The sequence below is a fragment of the Plectrocnemia conspersa genome, unplaced genomic scaffold (assembly GCF_051122295.1).
Source record: "Plectrocnemia conspersa isolate PC_06_02 unplaced genomic scaffold, ASM5112229v1 ptg000008l, whole genome shotgun sequence".
NCBI lineage: Eukaryota > Metazoa > Arthropoda > Insecta > Trichoptera > Polycentropodidae > Plectrocnemia > Plectrocnemia conspersa.
In genome coordinates this window covers 19,193,655-19,217,831 of record NW_028277172.1, presented here as the reverse complement: position 1 = coordinate 19,217,831, position 24,177 = coordinate 19,193,655, and the positions used below count along the sequence as shown (strand labels likewise).

At 27.6% G+C, this 24,177-nt stretch overlaps 1 protein-coding gene across 2 annotated transcripts in view; it reads right to left on the bottom strand.

Moving 5' to 3' along the window:
* Positions 1–24,177, bottom strand: part of LOC148233277 (neuroligin-4, X-linked-like) — a 388,707-nt gene that overhangs the window by 22,864 nt on the left and 341,666 nt on the right. For both annotated transcript variants that reach the window (XM_088190274.1, XM_088190275.1), the window contains exon 9: positions 12,422–12,573. In XM_088190274.1, the coding sequence (XP_088046400.1) occupies positions 12,422–12,573 (152 nt within the window). The remainder of the gene's footprint in view (positions 1–12,421; positions 12,574–24,177) is intronic.

The following is a 24,177-nucleotide window of genomic DNA, read 5'->3' as shown; positions in this document are numbered from 1 at the left end:
GTTGAAGTAGACTTTATTCAAAAGCAGTGATTTATATATTATAAAAGACTTAAAGTCCAGTTGATTCCAAGATCTGAAATTAATTTTATTAATTGTATTTAATATTTTTACCGGAAAAAGTTTTTGGTGGTGTATTAATTCTTTATTAAATTTTTTTGTAATCGACATTAAGACAATTAAATTAGTGCTTTTTTCTTCCACGATTACTTCGATATTCGAATATTCTTAATAATTCTTGAATATATTTTTGTTACATAATTTTTTGGGACAACTTGCTTATTCTTCTATTTTGTCTTTCAGAGTTAAAAACATTTCTTGCGATAAAGTTGTATTGATTTCGAACAACTTTTTCAACAGGAAATAAGCAATAATTTCAGAAGTTAATAAAGTGGCATCTCTCGAATCAAAGCTTCAACTGCTATTTTTATGAGAGCGAGTACTTCAGAAATATTTTTCAATATGTGAATGTTCGATTTGTTTTAAATATCAGTATAAAGATTATTTAATGATTCTAATAATAATATAATATAATAATTAATTAATAATTTTCCGTAATTTTAAAAATCTTTAGATTCTCAAAACTAAGAAATTTCACTTTTTAATGACATCTAAACATAATTAAAGTTTGATAATAAATTCACACCACATATTTTTTTTAAATTACATTTTTCATAGGACTTTTTCGAAGTAATTTTATAATTTTACGAGCTGTATTAAGGGTGTTATTTAAGTTCGGTTTCAAACGCAGTTTTTTATTTATAATTCCTGTACTTTATATATTTTCAGTAACTTTTCTAATTATCTTATCCATCATTGTCGTCGTACTCTTCATGTGAATTTTATCTGTTTAATAATCATCCTTCTTTCAGAACAAAACGTTTATTACGACTATATGAATTTCATGATTAATGCATAGTTGATTTTCGATCATGATGACTCCCGTGTCAAATTTTTTACATTACACTGGCTCCATCAGTGTTTTTTCCACAATATCGGTTTTAACACATCACAACACAACACATCAAAAAAAATATTTCTTCCTGATAATAATGATTGGTCTTAAATTAAAAATATTGTTTTAATGTGAACGACGATATTGTAATATTTTCATTGTCAGACTCCTTAAGATTAAATAATTGACTAATAATCTTTTTCTTTTTGGCATCATAACTTTTTTAAATCAATTTCATTATATCCGATTGCTTCCTTGGCAATATATGTCCCTTTTGGCCAATAGATTATTGAATAACAACACTATTTTTGCAGCAGCTAGCTAAGCGACAATTTCATTGCGCGATTTTTTCCCCCACGAAATTTGATAGTGATGGCTGACTCAATTTCATTTGGGCGTTCTGTTGCTAGGATTTCCGTTTTCTTGGGGATGTAAATTTTATGGATCTTTTCTATGTGTTTTAATCATCTACTTGTATTCGATCCCTTACTCAAAATATACAATGGATGGTTTTTAAAATGCTTTTACACTTCTTATTGAGATGTTAATATTTATTATGCATTATGCATAATAAATACATAAAACATATTTAAATATTAAAATGATATTGAACATATTATAAATAAGGTAAATAAATAGTAACTCTTTAAATTGTAGTTTGAAATTGGTACTCACCAATATACGTTAAAGATCGTAAAGCACAGAATGTATTTTGCTGATGGATAAAGACAAACTGATACTTTCAATAGACAAAATCAATTTTGTTAAAAGATATTCCTTCCGAATGGTTCTAGGAAAACACGTGCATCGTACTTTTTATTACTCGTCGGAAGAACAATATTTGAACTTTACTACAACGTTAAAATATATTATTGTTAATACGAAATAAATCATTATCTGTTTCTCTCCGAATATTGTTTGTCAATCGGTAAATCTAAATATAAAATAGCTCTTTCTTTATCATTGCTTACGTGACAAGTTATCTTTAACTGTCCGCTTTCTTTCTGCTTCAATACCAAGAGGGTACGGATTATTTGGGTGTTCTCAATTATCCAGATTTTATTTGAAACGTTAGGTGTACGAAATATTTTATAAATTTTCCAAGTCGTGATTTTCGAGCTAATTTTTTTAATTCCCGGTATTCGAGATAGCGAAAAATCTGAAACATCTCTGGATTAAGTCGACACAGCATATATAGTCATTATAATGACGATGAATATGCTGATTTACAAATTTTCATACTGAGAGAAATCATCATAAAAATCAAAAGATGGAAAGTGAATACAAATTTTTCTTATAAATTAAACATTCAATAATATGTTTTTTGTACCAATAAAGAAAATACATATTTTAATAGTATTGTCAAAAAGAAAATATTAAATACATGTGTTTATTTGGCGGTCGACATGTGTCACACGGGCGTAAAATAATTTCAATGCTGCCGATAAAAAAACTTCGGCTTTGAATTTTGTTTTCAAAAAAACACAGTCGTTAATCCATAACGGACAATTCATTTATTAAGAGCATTTGTTAATATGCTGCTTCCAATATGTTCGATCTGGAAATATTGTAGTTGCCTCGTCTCAACTCATGTTATATCAGATAAAGTACACCAAACACCTTTAACGCCATCATATACCACTCGTGTATTACTCACCAGCTCGCATTGCATATGTCACCGTTCTCACCGCAAATACCGAGTAGTATATGAGCTTTCGCACAAGGGAGATTCTCGCAGCGTTTGCTGCTTTGTTTATTATGACATCACGTGTCAGCTTACACGGCGGCAAAGCGTTTCAGTGTCCAATTGGTGTGACGTACTACGTGTATAATAACACGGCGTCTGAGTGCGTCTTCCAGTCCGGAAATTCAATTTATTCCGCGGAACATTTTGCATTTTCCGCACTCGAAAAATTCGAGTGGAGAAAAGTTTCTTTCTCCTCTAGAGGATTAACGACGGCGGCCGTAAAAACGCGAGAACGTATTCGTGAGTACGCGTTTAATACGCGATAAATGCTTAATGAAAATAACGGTATGCAGACCTTAGTTGAGTGGAATAATATTTAAATTAGGTTTAACCCTTAACTATTTTGAGCAGTCTGTATATTTAGTTTTTATTGTGTCTTTGTCATTTCTAAACATTGCCAGGTGATTCAATATACCTTTAGGGTGTATCTATGTGTGTTTAATTATTTTCCCTGTGTGACTTTGGCACCTCACACACATTTTGTAATGAACTACTAAATTTGTCATCAAAGAGACAATATAAATATATTTGTTATAGCTGTGTGAAGAACGTAAATTGATTTAAAATCAAACAATTCGCATGTAGCAAATAGGTCGTTCCAGCATGAGCATGCATCGACTGAATCCAGCTAATGCCTATTTTGATATACGACAAGGGAACCTATGAATGTGTTGTGCTAATGTCGACAGTGTTGAGACATTATTATTGCAGTTTAGAAAGCGACGACCATAAAGATAGCGAGATGTGATAATGGGCATTCGTTCCATCGTTGACTACGACCGATAAAGGGAGTCGTTTCGACTCGAGAACCCTCAAGTCGAACACATTTGGAAATTCTTTACACATGCTATCAAACAGACAAAACAGATATGACACAATGTGAAAGGGAAATAAACTTTTTTTTTTATTGTTATGTTTATATGTTAGCACAGATACGGCAATGCTTAAATATTTTCCAAAAAAAATTAAACTATTTTATGAGACTAATACTAACTAATATATTATACTATTCAGTAAATGAGGCATTTGCAACGCAACGAGGTGAATAGTAATAGAATAGAACGAAAGGATAATCGTTAAATTGGGCATGTAATGAAGTCACATATCCAAAGTTCGTCCAGATAGACGTCCATTTATTACGTCGAAAAACGTTTTTATGAAGCCGCTCAATCACTCGCCTTAAGTGTCTATCCACTTTTGCAAGTTTCTTTCATTGGTTCCTATACCAATGAGAAAGCATTCCTTTTTTACATATATAGGTACACAAATACCAGCAGAGTCGTTTACAAAATCTCGGCGAAAGTTTCCGGATAAAGTTTTATCAGAGCACTATGCTGAATTCGGTTCAGTGGCAACACGCCTAAAGGTTTAATATGATCTTGTGTGTAACTTACTTATACGACGTTTAGTATCAGTATAATACTTTGTGTATTCAATAGTATTTGCTTTAGGTGTATTAAGTTATGTAATTTCTTCTTTTTCCTTTTAAAGGGTGAGTCAAATAAAAACATTTATGAAAATGTATTTATGTATATATTATATAGCAGCTTCAATATCATTTTTTTGATATATAAGTGCTTTTATTTATGGTACACCGCAAAAACCCATTTCGTTTAAATCTCAGAAAATAATTTAAAGAAAACCTCATAATATAGTTAAAAACATATAATATTAATTTAATATAAACTCAATAATTTCAAAAATCAGTGTCATATTTATTCATATATAAATTTACAATTGCTGATCATATGTTGCAAAGTATGTCGAGCTAATGAGTTACGAGATAAATCGTATGTGGTGCTCCTATTGCTTCTCATTCTACTGTGATGTTATGCAGTTATAATTTGACAGCGTTTTTAGTGCGACATGTCCTGCTTTTTACAATAAAACCTGTAGATATTTATCATGGTGCAGTCAAAGTTAGAAAGAAAGCAAATAGTGGACTTCAAATGCTGTGATTTTTAAGTAGTATAATGTGAATTAATTTGCTATTGAAATAAAATACAAAACATTATGTTTATTGTGCGATGACGTTATGTCTGTACTAAAAGTATGCAATATATATCGTCATCACCAGGCTAAGCACTCGAAACGATATTCACAACTCGCAGAGAGATAAATATCAGAAAAGTTTAGACGTTCAAAACAAAATTTTTCAATTTTTTTAGCAAAAATAAAAAAAAGATGCTATAACTTAAGTCAGTTTACGTGTAGCTCATTCATAAACTAATTTTTAAAAGCAATTAACCGATAGTGAATTAATAAAGTCATGTTTGATCAAGCCAAAGATCACGGGAAAAATAAATATTTCACTAAGCCTTTCGAGTAAAACAGTTACTTAAAGGTTAAGCACATAGTGAGTAACATCAATAGACAATTAAAAAAAATATTTTGATTCTTACTGGACATAGGTTTTTCTCTTGGCCCCTTGTGTATTTTCTTAAATAATTAAGGGATAATGTGAAAATAGTAACAGTTAGTATCTATTTTAAGAGGCTTTTGCAAATATTTGGTTACTAAGTGAGCTACTGTTTTGCACCATATTGCTTATTCGATGAGTCAATTCTGCGTTTGAAGTAACTAAGAATTTGTTTTCTATGAATAGTCTCATGAATATGAGGCATGTGAAAATGCAAAACGTTCAAAGCCATTGATTATTTATTTTCTTTGGGGAAAACATTTAAATTTATCATGTGTTTTTTCACAAGTTTTGCCAATAGTAAACTTTCTTCGCTTTCGTGAGCTCAGTCGTCGTCATATAATATTCTGACTTGGCATAAACCATACTCCATTAGATTTTTTAACTATTTATAATTTTTTTTTAACAAACTTAACTTAAAAATACAAGGAAAAACAGTGCTTAAATATGAAACTCAAACTGTTTCAAAATTTTTAAGAAATTAAATTTCTTTAGGAGTTCACTTTTACTTTGCTTCCTGGTTTGACAAGCGTTAAATATTAACGATCTGATCTTTCACAAAAAGGTTTTCAAATCTTTGTTATTAAGTACTGTATAAGATTTTAGATTCTGTTTCAAATTACCTTCCTTTTGCAATCTTAATAATTTGCATATTTTACTTGAAAATGGTTATCAGCTAGTAATTTAAATTGATTGATATTGTTTTATTTTTTATCATCGCTGTCAATATCATTTGTGCATAGCTTTTTATTGCGTTATATTATATTATATATAAATATTTTATTACTTACACATTGAATGAATTTTTCTAAGAAAAATCTAAATGTTTTTTTTTTAATTGTGTGATCGTTTACATATCCTGTTTTTATATGCTGCTTTACTTTTGGTTTACTTTCACGTGAAACTAATGCTACATTCTAAGTTAAATTGTCATATTCTAAAACTTTCCATGAATATACATAAATAAATAAAAACTTAATATTATTCAGTTATTACGATATATCAGCATGTAATATGTATTATATAGTATATACTTATTTTTTATTTCCATAGAATCTAAGTCATATATCGATCCCGCGTATAATATGTAAGAAATTTAATAAATATTACACATCCGTCGGAAGCGCTTCTTTTGCATAAAGAATCCTTAATATTACACAGGCGATGAATCTCTCTGTTTAAAAGGAATATTTCATAACAAAACAGGAATATTGAATATTTTTCGGTTTTCTCTTTTGGCGAATTAATGAAATTCGCGGAAAGTTACACACGATCGCATTGTATATGCATGTGGGGTTTATATATTGTATATGTATAGATATAGAGATGTATTTTTTCTCTCTCCGTAGGTCGAAATCAATATTCAAGCTGCGTTTCCTCTCCGTTGTATTATGTCCTACTTATTCAGGGATGGCATGGTCCAATGCCGTAATAATGGGCACACTATTCAAAAGGTGAAATAAAGTCATGCACATAAGGGCGAAATCTGAAATACAATAAAATTGGCGATGAAGAGACTTGGATATTGCTATGGGCATAGTAATGTACGGAATTTTCATTTGATGGATTTTTTTATTTTTAGAATTGATGCGAAATAGTGTTATTTTTGCAGTCAATTTAGAATGAAAAATCCGGTCAAAACAGTTAATGGTACGCAATATAATTTACAAATATGAATAGAAAAGTGAAAATGCCAGAATCAGGCGGCGAAGTGGATTTGACGAATAATAAGATAGTCTAAATGTAATTTCTGATGTGACTAAGTGTCACATATTTCATACTGATCCTTAAAATATGTTTTGCTAAATAGGAGACACATTAAAAAGACAACTTTTTCAGTGAAACTTTTTTAATTAATACAAGGGAGAAACTTAAAAATGCTATTCGATGCATGTAAAGCATGTTGTATCTTAGAACGTATCTTGAAGCTTATCAGGACTGGATTTGAATGGTGTGGGAATGGATAATTATTAATGGTTTTTGAAAATTGTGACTATTGTGCAATACTCGGTCTTCTGCCAATTAATGTTTATTTTTGAAAATCCTTAGCACGATTATTGTTGATTATTAATAAACGCCACCATGATCGTTTACGGCCGTTTAAAAAATTTGTTGCAACCCCCAGAATATTTTATATTTAAAAAAAAGATATTCAAGAAAATATATATAAAAAAGTAATTGCAACAATAAATAGCAGAAACAAAAACCTAATCTGAAATTTTTGGGTTAGATAACATCATGAGAATTGAATTATACATAAAATTTCATACAAATAAGCAATTGCTTGTTAAAATAAAAACAATAAGACCACAATCCTTTTTTGAAGTAAATAAAAATAAAATTAAAAATATTTGTATATCAGAAAATAATGTAAAAATACTTTTTCCGACTTATGCACAAATTTTTTCTTGACTAACGCATCATTAATAATATTTATTATATTAAACTAGATAACAACACTAAAATTTGGCTCCTCAGATAATTTATTTATTTTAAAAATATTTTTTTATATATTTTATTTTATTTAAACTAATAAAATGCATTTTAGGACTCAATTAAATTCTGTTATTATAAATTTATTAACTATATTTTTAATACCAAAGAAAGTTAGTTATGAGCACTATTTTCAACTGATTCTGACTTTTATGTATTGGTATCTTATAATGTCAGTACTAAGGATACAAATCTTAAGCAATAAACAAGACGAGTATTCAACATCTAATATGTTTTTTAGTTTCTATATCACAGTCTCCATTGTATTCTAAATATTATATATCACAATTTTTAGTAAATATTTGAATTGCCAAACGTTACCAATTCATATTTTTAAACGCCATTTGCTTAAAATAAGTAATACAGAGTTTTTATGTTTTATTATTATTTAAAATAATATATATTTGTAAATGTTTAGAGATTAGTTTTTTGTGATACTTTTTATTTAATTTGACAAAATTTAATTATGACAAAAGGTTTATATTTAGATTAATCTAGAATATCCAGTTGCAAAACCTAATAAAGCATTTAAAACCATTATTTATTATATATGTTGCTATACCTACAAGTAGTAATAATGTTAATATTCACAAACCGAAAAAACATAACGCGTATATCTTTAGCTTATATGTATTTAACAACAATCAAAATCATGATTTACGTTAAACGCTTCAGAGTGAATTATCTTAAGAGTTTAATTTATTAAAATATTTTTAATGTGAAGCTAACTATTTTTTACATTTAAATTGTCTCTTTTCCTTCTTATGATATATAAGGTATTAAATTTAGGTCGATAAGAATTTTTTTTATTATTTAAAATACTCAAAATTGTATTGATTGTTCAATAGTATTTTCAAAATATTTCATTTTACGGTTGATATATGCTTTCTTGTTTACTCTGATGGGTTCTTTAAGACCCGAAATAAAATAAGGCACTCCCCAATGTAATACATGACTTGCATTAATAAATGTAAATATCATCAAAACACACTTTTTTATATTTATAAAAAAGTTCATTTGCATGGTGATATAGTTACATAATTTAAATATTTGTTATTAAAAAAAATAATTTAATATCGTTTTAAATACATGTTTAACCTACTTTACCACTTTCTATAATACACATATTACATAACAATATTATTTATTATAAAACTAAAAAACACACAATATTACACCGGAACCTCTATAGACTTTAGTGTGTATTAGCTGTGCCAAGTTTCGTTTAAAAACATAAACTAAGAAACACTTAGTGCGTTACAACAGCGCTTTTACAGCGACGTTTTGCGCGCTCTTTGTAAATCATAAAAGTTGAGCAAATAAAGTAAAACACGTTAACGGATCTAACGAGCGTCGTTAGTACCCGAACTCGTGATTATGTGATAATAATAATAATTATTATTGTACATATAACTGCCGACGAAAAATGACGGGCGTTAGTCCAAAACGTTCCAACATCTTAATTCAGACAAACAAAGAGCTATCAATATTTTTTTCCTTAAAGGCATAATTTAAATGATTTATAATATATAAGTTATAATACTCTTAATTAAACACAGATTTATTGATTACGCTAATCCAGCCACTAAAATATTGATATAGCACGCAAATGAAAATTAATTAATAAACAAAAATTTTAACTGAACCTCAATAGAATTTAATTAAAATTGTTATTTATTTTGGTAATTATGGGTTACAATGTTGATGTATTAGCAGCGATAGATTGTTTGTAGAACACAAACCCAAAGTATTATGTTTACTGCAATTAATTTTGAATAAACGTTATTATTTTAAGTGGTAGTACTATATATGCATGGTACGTATCATTATCATGATTGAACACTATATTTTATACTATTTTTACTGGACTGCTAGTAATTTTATTGTTTTTTTAATACTGGGTACCTACTTAAAATATTATTACATGATATCATTATGTTCTTTGTACAATTGTGCCGTATATATGAATATGCAATTGACTTCCTGACGATGGAAAAATCAATTACGCCTGCTGCGGTGTGAGCCGGTGCATTTGCAAATTGCAGCAGGCGCAAAATTTTACTACATATACACGTGTCTCAAATTTATTTTTTAATTAAAAATTTCGATTTAATTAAAAATTTCGAAAACATATATAATGCTTCTTTATAAACTTTTATATATTATTTTATTATGCAAAAGTTAAAGATTTTTCTGTTAGCATTTTTGCTGATTTTCTATGCCAAACTACAACAAGGTTTTTGAAAGGGTACAGCGTCTATATTAGTTTTTCTCATTAGTTCACCGACACAAGTCTGAATTGCAAGGGTGTAATTTTCCTCACGGTCGGGAATTTTAAAACAGATTTTCGGAAAAAATTTCCCAACGCGTTCATTTCGACGTTTGCGGCATAGCAATCGAGGTTTAATGTATTCGCTCGGGTATGATGAGGGTACACAGTATTGTACTTTTTTTTAATTTCGTGCGAATATTTAATTATTTTTCCTCATCAAAGAGAAAGAGAGCTAAAAACGTAGAGGCGTAAAAGTATATTTGCTCGATATTATTTTATATATGACTTGCTCGTGAGTGCTACATTAATAAATCTTTTTTAAAATCTAAAGCTATTTTATTAAATTTTTATTTATAATCTATCTATTATTAATAATATGTATAAAAAAAATAACACCTTTGTCGGCATATGAGAAAAAGCCTTCACAACATTTTAAATAAAGTAAATTAGAATTTTAAAAAATATTTAATAAAATAAAAGCTTAGAATATATTTTATAAATTAATATGTATTCTAGGTATTTTAGATAATCGTAAGATTTGCAGTATAATAGTCCAATTACCAGTATGTTTTGATATGGTTTCAGTCTTTTCCTATATGCTATGTAATTATTTACATTATCCATTGTTCCTAATTCGCAATCTGACATAAAGTAGTTTTTATATATTTTACTTGTCTCTTAAGTAGCATGAAGCAATAAATATGTGACAGAGCATAATTTGTAAAACACCATAGCAGCCATAGGGTTGATAAAAAAATAATAACCGTATACCGTATTTCTCTAGCACAACTTGTTATTCAGCCACCATTTTAATATTTGATTAGCAAAATCCATGAAGTATTAATTTGAGGCAAATGATAGGTATACTATTTAACATTTATACATTAATAGTTGATTTTAGGTTATTTATAATTAATACTTTTTATAAGCTAAAGTGGTTCAAAATAAATGTATTTTTAATACAAGATTAGAAAAATTGAGGTAAATCTTATCCAATATATCGATTGCAATTTTATTATATATGTATTAATTCCGATCTCCCAGACACATATTTCTATCTGGGATAGTAACCCAGGCCTTTTAGATCAATAGGCAGCGACTTAAACTATTCGTCTATCGTGTGAATTATTACTAATGAACACCAAATATCACCAAAATTGTACTAAAATAATTTTATTAAAATAAAGCAGGTCACGTGAAAATCAATATTTTTATTTTATTCACCTTCAAATGATTATTTTAACTAGTACGGTACTAAATATTATTGTATTATATAAAAAAATATGTATATACCCATAAATAAAAATCATGTATGAAAATTAAAAATAAATATTTTTAATTTATAATAAGTTCAATTAAATATTTTTAACTTTATAAAACGACTGTATATTTTATAAATACTTTAGAATAAAATTTATTATTTTATATTATAATATATTTTTTAACGCTTCAGTTAACAAATCTACCCATATTAGCACTATTGCGCAAAACTACCGTTACAAAGTAAATAATCTTATGTGAAAAAATGCACTTTGTCCCTTTTTGAATGTTTGCCAACTCCAGAACTCGACGGGTGATTTTCACGTTATAATACTGCAGAGGGAAAATCTAGAGTGGCAATTTTTGCGGTGTCATCCCAAGTCGTGTCGCAGCCTTTTAGAATTTTACAAAGCTCCCTGTGTTCGCTGTTAAGGCGCAAATTAACATTGCAGAAGCTGCTAGAGACGTTGAAATACTTTCAAAGCGTTTCTTAAATTATATAAAAGCATAATACAAATTACAAGGCGAAGAAATAAATCCGTGAAATTGAGTCGAAAGTTATACATGTTTTCTTTAGCTGTTTAATTTGTGATATAAAATAAAACATTGTATTACAATTTTATATTTCGTTAATTCCAATTATAACAATGACATTTAAAACTTTGTTAAAGAAACTAAAGATAAATCACAAAATCTTGGTAGTAGAAGTTTTTTAGTTAAAGGTACTTCTTATATATATTTTAATATGAATTAATTAATGACTAAAGCAGCAACTTTAAAATCTAACGATTTTTTTAACATCTGATATAACCCATTACTGCTTATTAAATTTGTAAAAATATAAGTGTTATAAATAAAGTGTTATTTGATTTAAATATTAGGTAACTAAAAGTAACTGTTTGGTAAAAAAAATTATATATAAGTTAACAACGAACTAACGTTGAGTTAAAATGTTAATTTAAAACTTACAAAGCTTGAATGTTTCTAGATTTATATTAGTTTATAATTACGGCTCAAATAATTTTAGGCGGCCTAATAAAATAAATTTGAAAATCACACAGTTTTTCATTAATTGTAAAAGCCTATAAAATATTTCTATTAATATCTTTATTTACAATCCAATAACTGCATATGAACAATAAACGCCGAACCGTATTACGGGACGCCATCGAATTATGTTCGCCAATATCTGCGGCGCTTATTGAACACGTAACTGAAAGCTCTCGTGCCCAGCTCGTTATTGAAATATCTCTCCCTTCAATTTCGCGATAAACTCACCCGGATCTGGCAAAATTCGCAATGTACAGTATGAACGCCTCCGATAAGGCCACTTCTGATTTGGTGTAGTTCTTAGGGAAATGGTTGAAACCGTCGACTAACGGAGCTCCAAACAAGTACGGAAGTTCCTCTCCATGAACAGTGCCCATTCTCTGAAATAAAAAAATAGGATAATCAAAATTTTGTAATTTTATCTTAGAACATTCACTATTTAACGAGCTTGGTGGTGTAATTTAAGCAGTAAAAACTAATGGTTATTGTGTTTGACGTTAAAACATGATTACATAAGAATAAAGTACGCCTGTAAAAAAAGAATGTAGCTTTCTTTATCTAGATGAATCTGGTAAATATAAGTATTGTACTTTGTATTTCATGGTGAAAATAAAATTAAAAATATAAATGCACCTATATGAATTACGTAAAATAAATATATTGTAATAAATGTTTTATTTTTGTATTAAAAAAACATACAAAAATTAGTACTTATTTCTAGTATCCAGCTTTTCTTCAATATAATATTAATTTAGAATTTTTACATTATACTTTTAAACATACACGTGTATGTGTGAAAAGTGATTTTATCTGTATGCTATTTATTTATTTAAAATAAACTTAAACCATCATGACTTACCAAGCTAACCCAATACGTCACTATATTCTAAAAAACAGTACATTTTATTATTACAATACAAAAAAATTATACATATTGCAAATTTTAAATAAGAAGTTTATAAGAACCGGACCATCTCTTAAATAGATCAATCTAAAACCCAGCGTATTAAAGAGCCGGATATCGATAACCTTATGGGTAGTGAGAGCGGTGTATCGGAAAAGGAACAGGAAATCCCTATTTATCAGTCCGAAAGTATTGTTTCACAGTGTAAGCTTTATGCCACATTTTGTTTTGGCATCCTCAAACATTTACCGTTAATTAAATAAATAAAATGCGAAAACTTGCAAAAAATACACACGGCATACTCGGAGGACGGTTGTGCACAAAAAAAATATATTTTATTATTCTTTATTATCAGTGATTTATGATCGATCAAGTCTTGCTCGCTAGTTATTACAGTACAGATTTAGTACAGATTTTTTTAAGCTATTCCAATGCTATTTTAATACCAATTATACCAAATAAATTATTTGATTAAATAATTAATATTTATTATCGATTTATAAGTAACACAAAATATTTTTTTTCACTTTTACAAATATGATAAGAGCAAATTCTGCATGTACAATTAAGTGATTCGTAAATAAAAGATTTTATATAAATTATGATCCTTTTAATTTTATAATACAAGAGTGTTGACAATGGTTACCAATATATTGGGATGGTTGAGGTGTTAATACAAGCAAATTAATACATTAAAATTGTCTCACGGACAAAAAGCGAAACAAGAATAATTCTGAAATATTTCTTTGCCATTTTTTTTGTTTTACTTTGGTTTTATCGAAAAATTTATTTTTGACAGTGGACTTTAAAATTTAAATATTATAACTAAAATAATATCTTTCTTAGATACAATTTTATAAAACTAATTTCATCTGCGGTGTAATGTAAATTATCAAATTCTTTATACGATATTCTACAAATATTATAAAACTTATAAATATATCAACCATAATAGTTTTGTAACAAACAATAAAATTAGCCGCCGTTTTAATTAATTTTGAAGTCCAAATTTTAATCAAAATTTTAATCTGACGGTCTTTTCTGACTCTACTTACTTATATTTTTCTTTGAACTTCTGCTTTTCGTTTCCCTAATACAATTCTAAATTTAAATCAAGAATCATGATATAATACAATACAATATAATATAAATAAATATATTTAGATAATAATAGGTACATATTATTGTTATCAATATTAAAATTAAATTATTGTAAATAATTTCGTCTGATTTATATTATGATAAATTTCAAGTTTTGCTTAACCACTTAACATGCGAGTGTTTTTTTGCAAAATGGTAAAAAAAATCATATTTTTTTATTGCAAATTATAATTGTAAATAAATATAATATATAAATGGTAAAAATAAAAAAAAAATAAAAAAATTATATTTTTTGCAAAATTTGTATTTTAAGTAATTTTACACTTATAAATCTTTAATATTTAACAGTCTTAAACTATTTTTTTAAGAAAAAGTATTTATTATTATTTAAATTAAATCATAAAATATTATTTATAAAATTTTCAGTGTATACAGCCTTTATTAAATGTCATAGAATATATATATATTATTAATTTATAAATTTAATCAAACTATATGTATATACAATATTTGCATACATGCATTGTTGATAACAATGACACATAAATAGTTATGATCTTATATTATTTCATATAAATGAAAGCGAACACGAGTCTGATAAAGATGAAGAAAGCAAATATTATAGTTTTAATGAAGACCATAATAGTTTTGTTAAATAAATAAATAATATTTGTACTTGTAATAGTTTTCATAATAATTAAATAAATATTATATAGAAGTATTTATTTGTAGCACAGTTTTTTGTTGTGTTGTGTAACAAACATGCAAATAATTTTCAAAAGAAATGACCGCTCCAACACAAGACAGAATTGCAGAACATAATCTAACTAAAAATATGATAAATAACCCTCTCCTCCTTTGTAGCATTATCGCGGGGCAAAAACTTTCAAAGGGACTTGTCGCAGGGCATTCTTCTCAGATTTGTTCATTGTGTTACGCTGCCAAAATTTCTCTGATTTATACGATTTGCGATTTTGATATATTTTCGCTTTAACACTCGCGTATTAATCTTAATACGCTTTGCGCAGCAACACACCAGATATATCATTGAATACATTATATTATAATACAGGGAAAAATACTTACTAAGAAGGGGAATGAAAGAAAAAGTAACTTTTATTTTAAAGAACGGCCTTCATTATTTATCTAAAAATAGAACACGAGGTTCGTAGCTCGGTCGGAAGGAATTTTTGTACCAATAATGAACAAAGGAAAACCTTTATAAGTAGACATTGAGAAAATATACGATTTTTCATAAAGTATTTTTAGGTATAGACTTTTCTAATATCCGAACGTAAAGGGTGGTTATAAACATTCTATACTGGCTGGCAAACGTTTGTTTTAATGTTTATATCTGATATTATAAAATATATATAATAAAACGCTATTCATATAAACAAATAACTTAAGGGTCAAATAATCATTGGAATAAGCATTTAATCTGTTATGCTATAATAAAAAATGAAATAAAACCTTGATAATAAAAATATTTATTTTTATATAAAAGCCTAATAAAATTCTTTTAAAAAAACACATTTATTGTATATTAAAAATAAATTTATTTCATCTAACAGCATAACACGTTCATAACATTAAATATATTATATTGCAAAAGTACCTTAAATTATATTTACATATTTATATATTATTTATATGATATATTTGAATCACCATGTAGCTTAAATCTTAAAAAAAATATATAAGAAGCGTAGGGCCGCGGAACATACGTGAAAGGGACGCTGGAAAATCAGAGAGCATGTAAACTAAAAGAGCCATGTCGTATCTCATCCTGGAAGAATGTTGGATTTGGTCCAAATGTAAATGCGCCCTTAGGAATTTGCGTCTCCCCAGCATCTTTTCCGGGTGTGGGTGAACGGAACGGTATGTTCCCAAGTGTTTAAGTCCGCTAATGGCTCAATTAGGGTGGTTTTAGATGGTTTGTGTGAGACTTTTTTCTTTGAATATGCACATATATTTTAAATAAAATCCCTATTTAAATAATTTAAATTATATGGTAAGTTTAAATTGTCCATAGATTATGTATATGATCCATACGTATGGCTGTGAAAATAGGTAAGTATTTTTAAAACGCAAAAAATTGGGTTTGATTATTTGACCAATTTACTAATCTAGTTAACAAATTCATTACCACGTAATAAGTATACAGGTGTGTCATAATTTAAGTGTTTAGACTGTGATTTGAAGAAATGATAAAAATTGGGTTACACTCCTTTAATTCAAATCACTCTTTCTTTTAAACAACTGTAAACTTTTCTTTCTTTTAAACAGTTTAAACAATTTTAAAGCATTTAAAATTATTGGTATAATTTTTATATTGCTTTCTTAGAAAATTATTATAAAAGTGTATGAACATGTAATTATTTTTTCAAAAAAAACATTAAATGAGAAAGCGCCGTTTTTTTAGATAAATTAAAACTGCTTTTCAGTAAAGATAGAATAAGCGATTCTCAAGAAAAAATTGCTGAGTTATATTTTTTTAAAGTGTTGGTTCTTAGAAACAGTTTTCTTTATCTGGTGTCAGGGATATCAATAGTTTTACGCTGCGTATCAGAAACTAAATATTTAATCGTGGACCAGTTGATCTAAGGCCCAATGCTTGGGTTTTTGCCTTTGAATTGCAAGGTATTTATTGAAGACCTCAGAGCAGACCAGAATCATTCGCAAATATTTTGTCCTTGGCCGGTTGACCCCATGTATTTGAAGACTACACCCGGAAATGAAGATCCACCTTCGACTTTTGGCATATATATATATGTATATATATATATATATAAATATATATATATATATATATATATATATATATATATATATATATATATATATATATATATATATATATATATATATATATATATATATATATATAGAATTTTCAGCGGAAAAAATAACGTTTATACTAAGAAAAGTAACCGAAAACTCATAAAAAAAATAAAATAATGAATAATAATAAATCTTTAAATACAAGTATTAAAAACTCAATAGGGGCGTAGCTTCTATGACTTATATTTTATAAATAAACTTGTTTTTAAGCTTGTAGTTAATAAAAATAAATGATGATTTGAAATGTATTACTTCAGAATAATAATGTGTTATTCTTATTTAATACATATTATTTTTCTTAACTTTTATTTTCAGGTACGTATAGTTCCAGTATAATTTTTTTTTTAATTTACAAAGTAATTTTTTAATAGCAAAAATATGAATATGAATCCGCTCCTGCGATAAATCTGAAATTCAAAGAAAAAAATGTGAAAAACCCACAAAGCTCCTGCAAACACGTAAATCTCACCATCGGATCTTCGAGAACGAAACGTGACTAAATCTGCGGTCCATAAAGCAGGAACGGTGGCGGCAGGAAGCGAAATGCAATAACTCGGGTCTGATTCACGTCATCAATTCTAATTTATCCCCGCGGACTGAATAAGCGGAACGCCGGGGTGGTGTGCATACTATATATCTATCTATACCCGGGGCTTCAGGGGGTGCTACAGCTACACCCCGGGCGATTTGTGGGCCAATTGTCAAAGACAAATGGTTATCGCGAGGACGTCTGCGATTATGTGCCAGCCGAGTTTGTAGGTTCTACTAGGCGTTTGCATACCTATGTATGACGACCTGGGTATGAAACACCTTTGCCGGATCCAGAGGCAATTTGTCTCGCAGTCCTAGCGTTACGTGTATCAAATTATAAAATAAATTGACTCTGTCTACAATTTCGTTATATTAATGCTTATCTCTCGAAAATATGGCGTTTTAGAAATCACATTGAAATAACCTAATTTAACTTTGGTATATTTTACTTTGGACCATAAAAACTTACACTTAAAAGGATTAAAACAGATGAACTTCTACCAAATTTCTTACTGTACAGGCTAATACAGATTTAAAATCTCTTTAATAAATATAAGTGTTATATATAATATTTTCTAGCTTTTTTTTCAGATATTTTCGTGTTGATTTTTTTCTTAAAAACTCGCGTTTATATTAAGAATGTTGTAATCATGTAATAAATTTTTACTAATAAATATTTTTAATTTATGAGAGCGCGTTCATTTAATGTTGATTCAGTCATTTTTTCAGTTTTACTAACAATGTATCTATTGATTTTAAATAACCTGTTCTACATTAAAATTATTGATAAATAAACGACAATTTTTTTCTCCTTTACGAAACCATATTTTGCAATTATTTATAGATATATTTAAAATTTTTTTAATAAAATATATATTTAAATAAATAAATAAAGAAACATATTTTGCAATTATTTCTATATATTTTAATTTTAGTTTTAAATTTATTATAAGCTTTTTTAATGTAAATGAATTTTAGTAAGCTCAAACGAGCCTAAATCAATATATATGCTCACATAAAACTTCGAATGATCGCATTTCATAAATCACCATATAATGCAAGATATCTTTTACATTTTTTTCGCAAATCTGCATACATCACTGCGATTTATAAGTAATAAATTACGACCGTTATGCGATAGCTTAGCGTAAAGGCTCAGATATAAACCATTATTGAAGGGGCGTATAATGTATAAATATTAATTTATGATCCGCTCAATAAGCGTAAAAATGTATCTCACATATCACATCTGTGGGTGTGAGTATTTCAATAGCCAGAAAAAATATAGTAAAACAAATAAAATATTATTAATATGAAATTAATATTCAAAAGAAAGCATAATGAGCCAGAGAAATAGCACATAGTTAAGCAACTATATTTATTTTTTATATGTATTGCTTATTTCATATAAAATATTCACATTTGCACATGATATGTATTGAAATACAGAGTATTAGTTCCTTACCATTTTTTGCTTACAAATAAGTTTTTTTTAATTTAGCTTAAGTTTGAGGATAATACAAAACATTTTGCGAATGTATAAAAGAAGATTAACAATAAAAAGTAATATATTTTTTGCATTATAAAAGCAACACAATTCACTATATAAAACCATGGAGCTTCAAGTATTTGCTTTTACTTTCATATTTTATATTTTTCAAGAATTTTCTTTTACTATGAAGTTATTTTTAACTCTAATCATTTCATCTAGTGTGTCGCTGCAAAATATGTTTTCAACTTATTTATGTTTCATTTTGCAATGTACATAGCAGAAGCCAAGAGGCACTACTCTCTGGGGGTCTGCGTTCCTAGATTACGTCAAGACAAACAACTTCAAAAGTATACTGAAAAGCGTAGCAGCAAAACAGCAACCGATGGTGTTTCACTCGCAATTATTTTTAATGACTGCACTTTTAGTTGAAAAAAAATAAAACTTTAACCACTTAGTTTGAAAACTTTAGCAGCGATTCTTTACTTAATATTATAATAAATAAAAATGCTAATATAAAATATTAATTAATTTTTTTACTATTTAAAACGGACAGAATTTGGTAAGTTTAACCAAATACGATTACGCGCCATGTTCACTTTTTACCGACTTTTGGTAAACCGACTGTTACTAAAATCTTCAATATATGATAACCACTATAGCATATTTATAAAAACTGACGTTTTTTTTACATGACATCGAAAATTCAGCTTTAAATCTGGAACCAATTAATTTTAGTAGACTAATTTGAATGATCCAGTTTCATATAAGATATTTGATTTTAATGACTTTTTTTCATCGTTAGAAATTCATTCACGGCGCAATTATATTTCACAAAAATTATTTTTTGGCTTAAGCATAACATCTAAGACAGTGCTTTTAATGAACACTTAAGTAGCACTAAACGTATTGATGAATTCACTGCTATGGGTCATGTGACAAATTTATTTATCGATACGTGATCATATTAAACGCAGTGAGCAAACAAAAACGTATTAAAATTATTTTTATTTGACGTTTATAAATAAGTTAAAGTTTATGTCTAAATTTTGACTGAAGCTAGAATAAAATATTTATATTTCAGTTAAGATAATTTTAAATTAAAAATAGATAACGCGCTATATTTCTTAGTACAGAAATTTTTTCAAAGCCTATATTTTGTTCGAAAAGATCCGATTGTAAGATTTATTCGCCATAATTCTGTATGTTTTTACTTTAATCCAAATTTATAGCAAGCAGTGTCCTGGTCATACTGGGGTAATGATATTAGTTTTACGGATCGTCTTTTTTTGCTGTTGTGCTTTGTCGGCCAAACCCTCTTGCGCATAAAATATACGCCATGGGCGGCTTATAAACAGTAAAATAAATGTGCAGCATTTAATATATACGAATATAAACATTGCGACATAGTATACGCAGAAGAGTAATGCTTTGTGAATGTGGGCCTGCGTCAGCGAGAGAGATAGGCGCGTGAGAAACTACGCTTATGACATAGAAAAACGTTGTGAGGAATGATATGTAAAATCTATTCTATTAAATCTGACGTTGATGAACAAGTATTGAAAAATTATACTTTAACCTAAAAATAATAAATTTAATGATTTTTTAAATTATTGGTATTGCTTTAATTTAACTGTACAAGATAATTTTTACTGTAAGAAAGCAAAATATATATATCTACATAATGTGTCCACGCTTAGAATATTAACGGTTCAGATGGTCACTTTGGCGATCGCTTACCTAAGGGTTAAATTACAAAAATATTATGCGGAAAATAGAATATATTCTCCAGCTATCATTTTTTTCAAGCAATGAGGAGTATTTTCTACGATATGTTTTAGTGATCAACAGCTATTGGGTGTTTTTTGCAATATTTTTTAATTATTAATATGACTTGATTATGAGATCTTTCCTTCTTTTTCCGAAGAATTGGTTTCTTTTTTGAGAAATTGACTGTGTGTAGCCTAACTTTAAAAAGTATAATCCGTTATATTATTTGTTCTAAACAGTCGTTAAAATGAATGATATTGTAATATTGTAAAAGTGGTTGAAACCTTAATTTTTATTGGCTTTCTTATAAAAAACTATTAATATTGAATAAAAATAAATATTATCTAACAAAAATGTAAAACAAGATACCATAGTTTTTTCTGAGAGAATTTATAATGCCAATCTCAGTGTATAATTAAATAATATATATGGACATTTAAAATAAAATTATCAACCGCCAAGTATACAAAAATACTGGTATACGTAATTAAAGTTTTGGTTTCCAAATTAAATTTATTTATATTTACATTAGAGTTATTATGACTTATTTTTTTAATAACAATAGTTAAAAAATGACAATATTTTTATATAAATAGATGTACGTGTTATTGATGATGAGTCATCGTAGTCCTTAATTCGTACAAAGAGTCATATTCTACTATTGGCTAGATTATATCGGACAATCAAAGCAAAAGCGTCTTAAATTCTCTAGTATTTAAGAGCCGTATGTGTCGATTCAGCGAAAATCTTACTTGGGTGTAAGTTTAAAATAAACTCTTGTATATTCTAAGTCGAAAGCGAAGTGAAAGTTATAAGTAAAGTTTAAAAGTAGAAGTTTTATAAGAACGTTTACTTTGTGATACTGTTTTAGTTTAAAGGAGATCAAATTAAAGTCCTTTGTTCTTGTTTCTTTGACCAGTTTAATTGATTTTTTTTTAAATTTAAATATACATATTTTTAGACTCTTTATTTGTTATAAGTGTATTTTAACTATGCTGTTGAATTTCAGAAACAATGTTCGCTACCTGATTACTTGGTGACGATATTTAGGTTTTCTAGCGGTCTCATTATTTACATGGACACTATAGCTATTTGCTTTTAATAATATTATGTATAGCTGTTTTTATTATGTTATCTTACATTAGAAAACGAAATCCGCTATGATTCTAGAGATAAAAATCTGACTTTTTTAACAGGACTTATACAACTAATATTAACAATAAACTAATTACACACAAATATATAATATTTATCCCATCACTTTAGTGATTTAATAATAATAATTATATTTAAGAACTTTAGTCTCAAATTAATTTACATATGTATCACACAATTAAAACTTTGCATCAAAATGTATTGAAAAAATAAACATCTTTTGGGTTTTAAAATGGACTATACATCTGAATGCATCAATATGTTTTACATATGAATATTGGTATTTTATTTAGCCTTAAAAAAGTCAGTTAATTTTTAAGAGTATAGTGCAGTTTTACGTTTGTTTATTTTCACGTTTAATGTAAAAAATACTTTGAATGCCTTTTAATCATTGAATTGTAGTATATAATTTTAATGTTAATAATACATCAGTTTTTTTATACTCTAACATATAATATGTACGGTATACATCCACTATTAGTCAATCAATCACGACGCCACATTGTCACAAAAATCACTTTGATGACGCATTCCTCGGAAATTATTTTCACGTGGTTACACGTGGAATTCCATATTGAGCAAATACACGCGTGTAAGCTTATCGCCCGGGCACGCACACATGACACCACCCCCTGTGCTCATACTGCAGGGATTTTCTCACACCCGAAATATGATAAATGACATTATTAGATGCCCTGTACACGAGACGAAGATCCCCTAGGTCCGACGTTGATCTATTGACGCTACATAGTCACGTGAAAACGTGTCACGCGGAAAGATCTTTGGGGATTGCGGAGGTAAAAAAACTTAAATTGGATCCGCTAAAATCTGTAGTGAGTGCTAAGATATCTTGGACACACATTGTGTGACAGATTTCGAAATGGTGTCGCACAAAGGGTGTGGGAAGCTGTAAAGAAAAATGGGACTTGGATTGAAAGATGTCCAACGGAGCGTGAAGGGACATTTCTTGGCAAACAATGCGCACAGATTCAGTCTTCCGGATATATTGATGGCATTCGATCAACTTTGCGAGCTGAGCAAAATGTAAACAACGACAAAATTATTACATTAAGCGATAAACATCTTATTATTTCTAGCTCTCGTTATTAGTATATTAAAACCAGTTTTTTTAATGATTTTTATTTATAAGTAAAAATAATAAACCTTTTTACCGCGACACCTAATTTCGGCCTTTAGTTTGGTAATGCAGTGAAGACTATTACATGGATCTAAAAATTATTTTTTCAATTGCTCATTTCAATTAAAATATATTTTTTTACTGTTTAAAAACGATTAATTTATCATAATAAAGAACTACTACATAATATATATAAATCTGCAAGCCAACTCTTTTGATTGTATTATAAATAATATGACACGAATAAAAGCATCAATGTTCAAGTTACCTGGCATATGCAATAGTGCTATAAGCACATGAATATAGACTCACACACGCACACGTACCCATATGTACGACCGTAATGCGTAGGATTAGCATAAAATAATATAAAGTCTTATTAATAATAAAATTATTTGTGTATATTACACCTACGAATACAGTCTGTTTCTGTTCCTGAAAGTTTAGTAAATATGTGTAAAAAGTTAAATAATAATAATGCCTTTTTTATACCATATGTGTATATGGTATAAAAATGTACATACATAAAATTGCTTTTAATAATTTAAAAAATTTAATCTGTTTATAGTGATCGGAATTTAAAATTAATAATAATTACTAATTTAAATTTCCAAGCTACGATATAAATTTTAAAACTATGGTATAGTATGCATGTAAATTGAAATTTTTCAGATCTTAGTAAGTAACTTAAATTACTGATTTATTTAAAAAATAATATTTATTGTAATCTTTATCAAACACTGTTTTATTGATCTAAGAATGTACAAAAAAAATAGTACTAGATAATTCTAGTGAAATTTTATGTTATTATACATATTATATAATTACGTGAAACATATAAAACGATTTGGTAATATAAAAATATCCCATTTAACTTATATTTGTTTTTTTAAAAATAACAATTAAATTTAAAAATATATTTTAAAATATTTTTTTAGTATTTTTTTTGCCAAAATTTTAATACAAAAATTATAATTTTTTTGGTTAATAGCTTTGAAGATATTTAATGAAAAAAAATATTAAAATAAAATGATTTAAAATAAACAATTGGT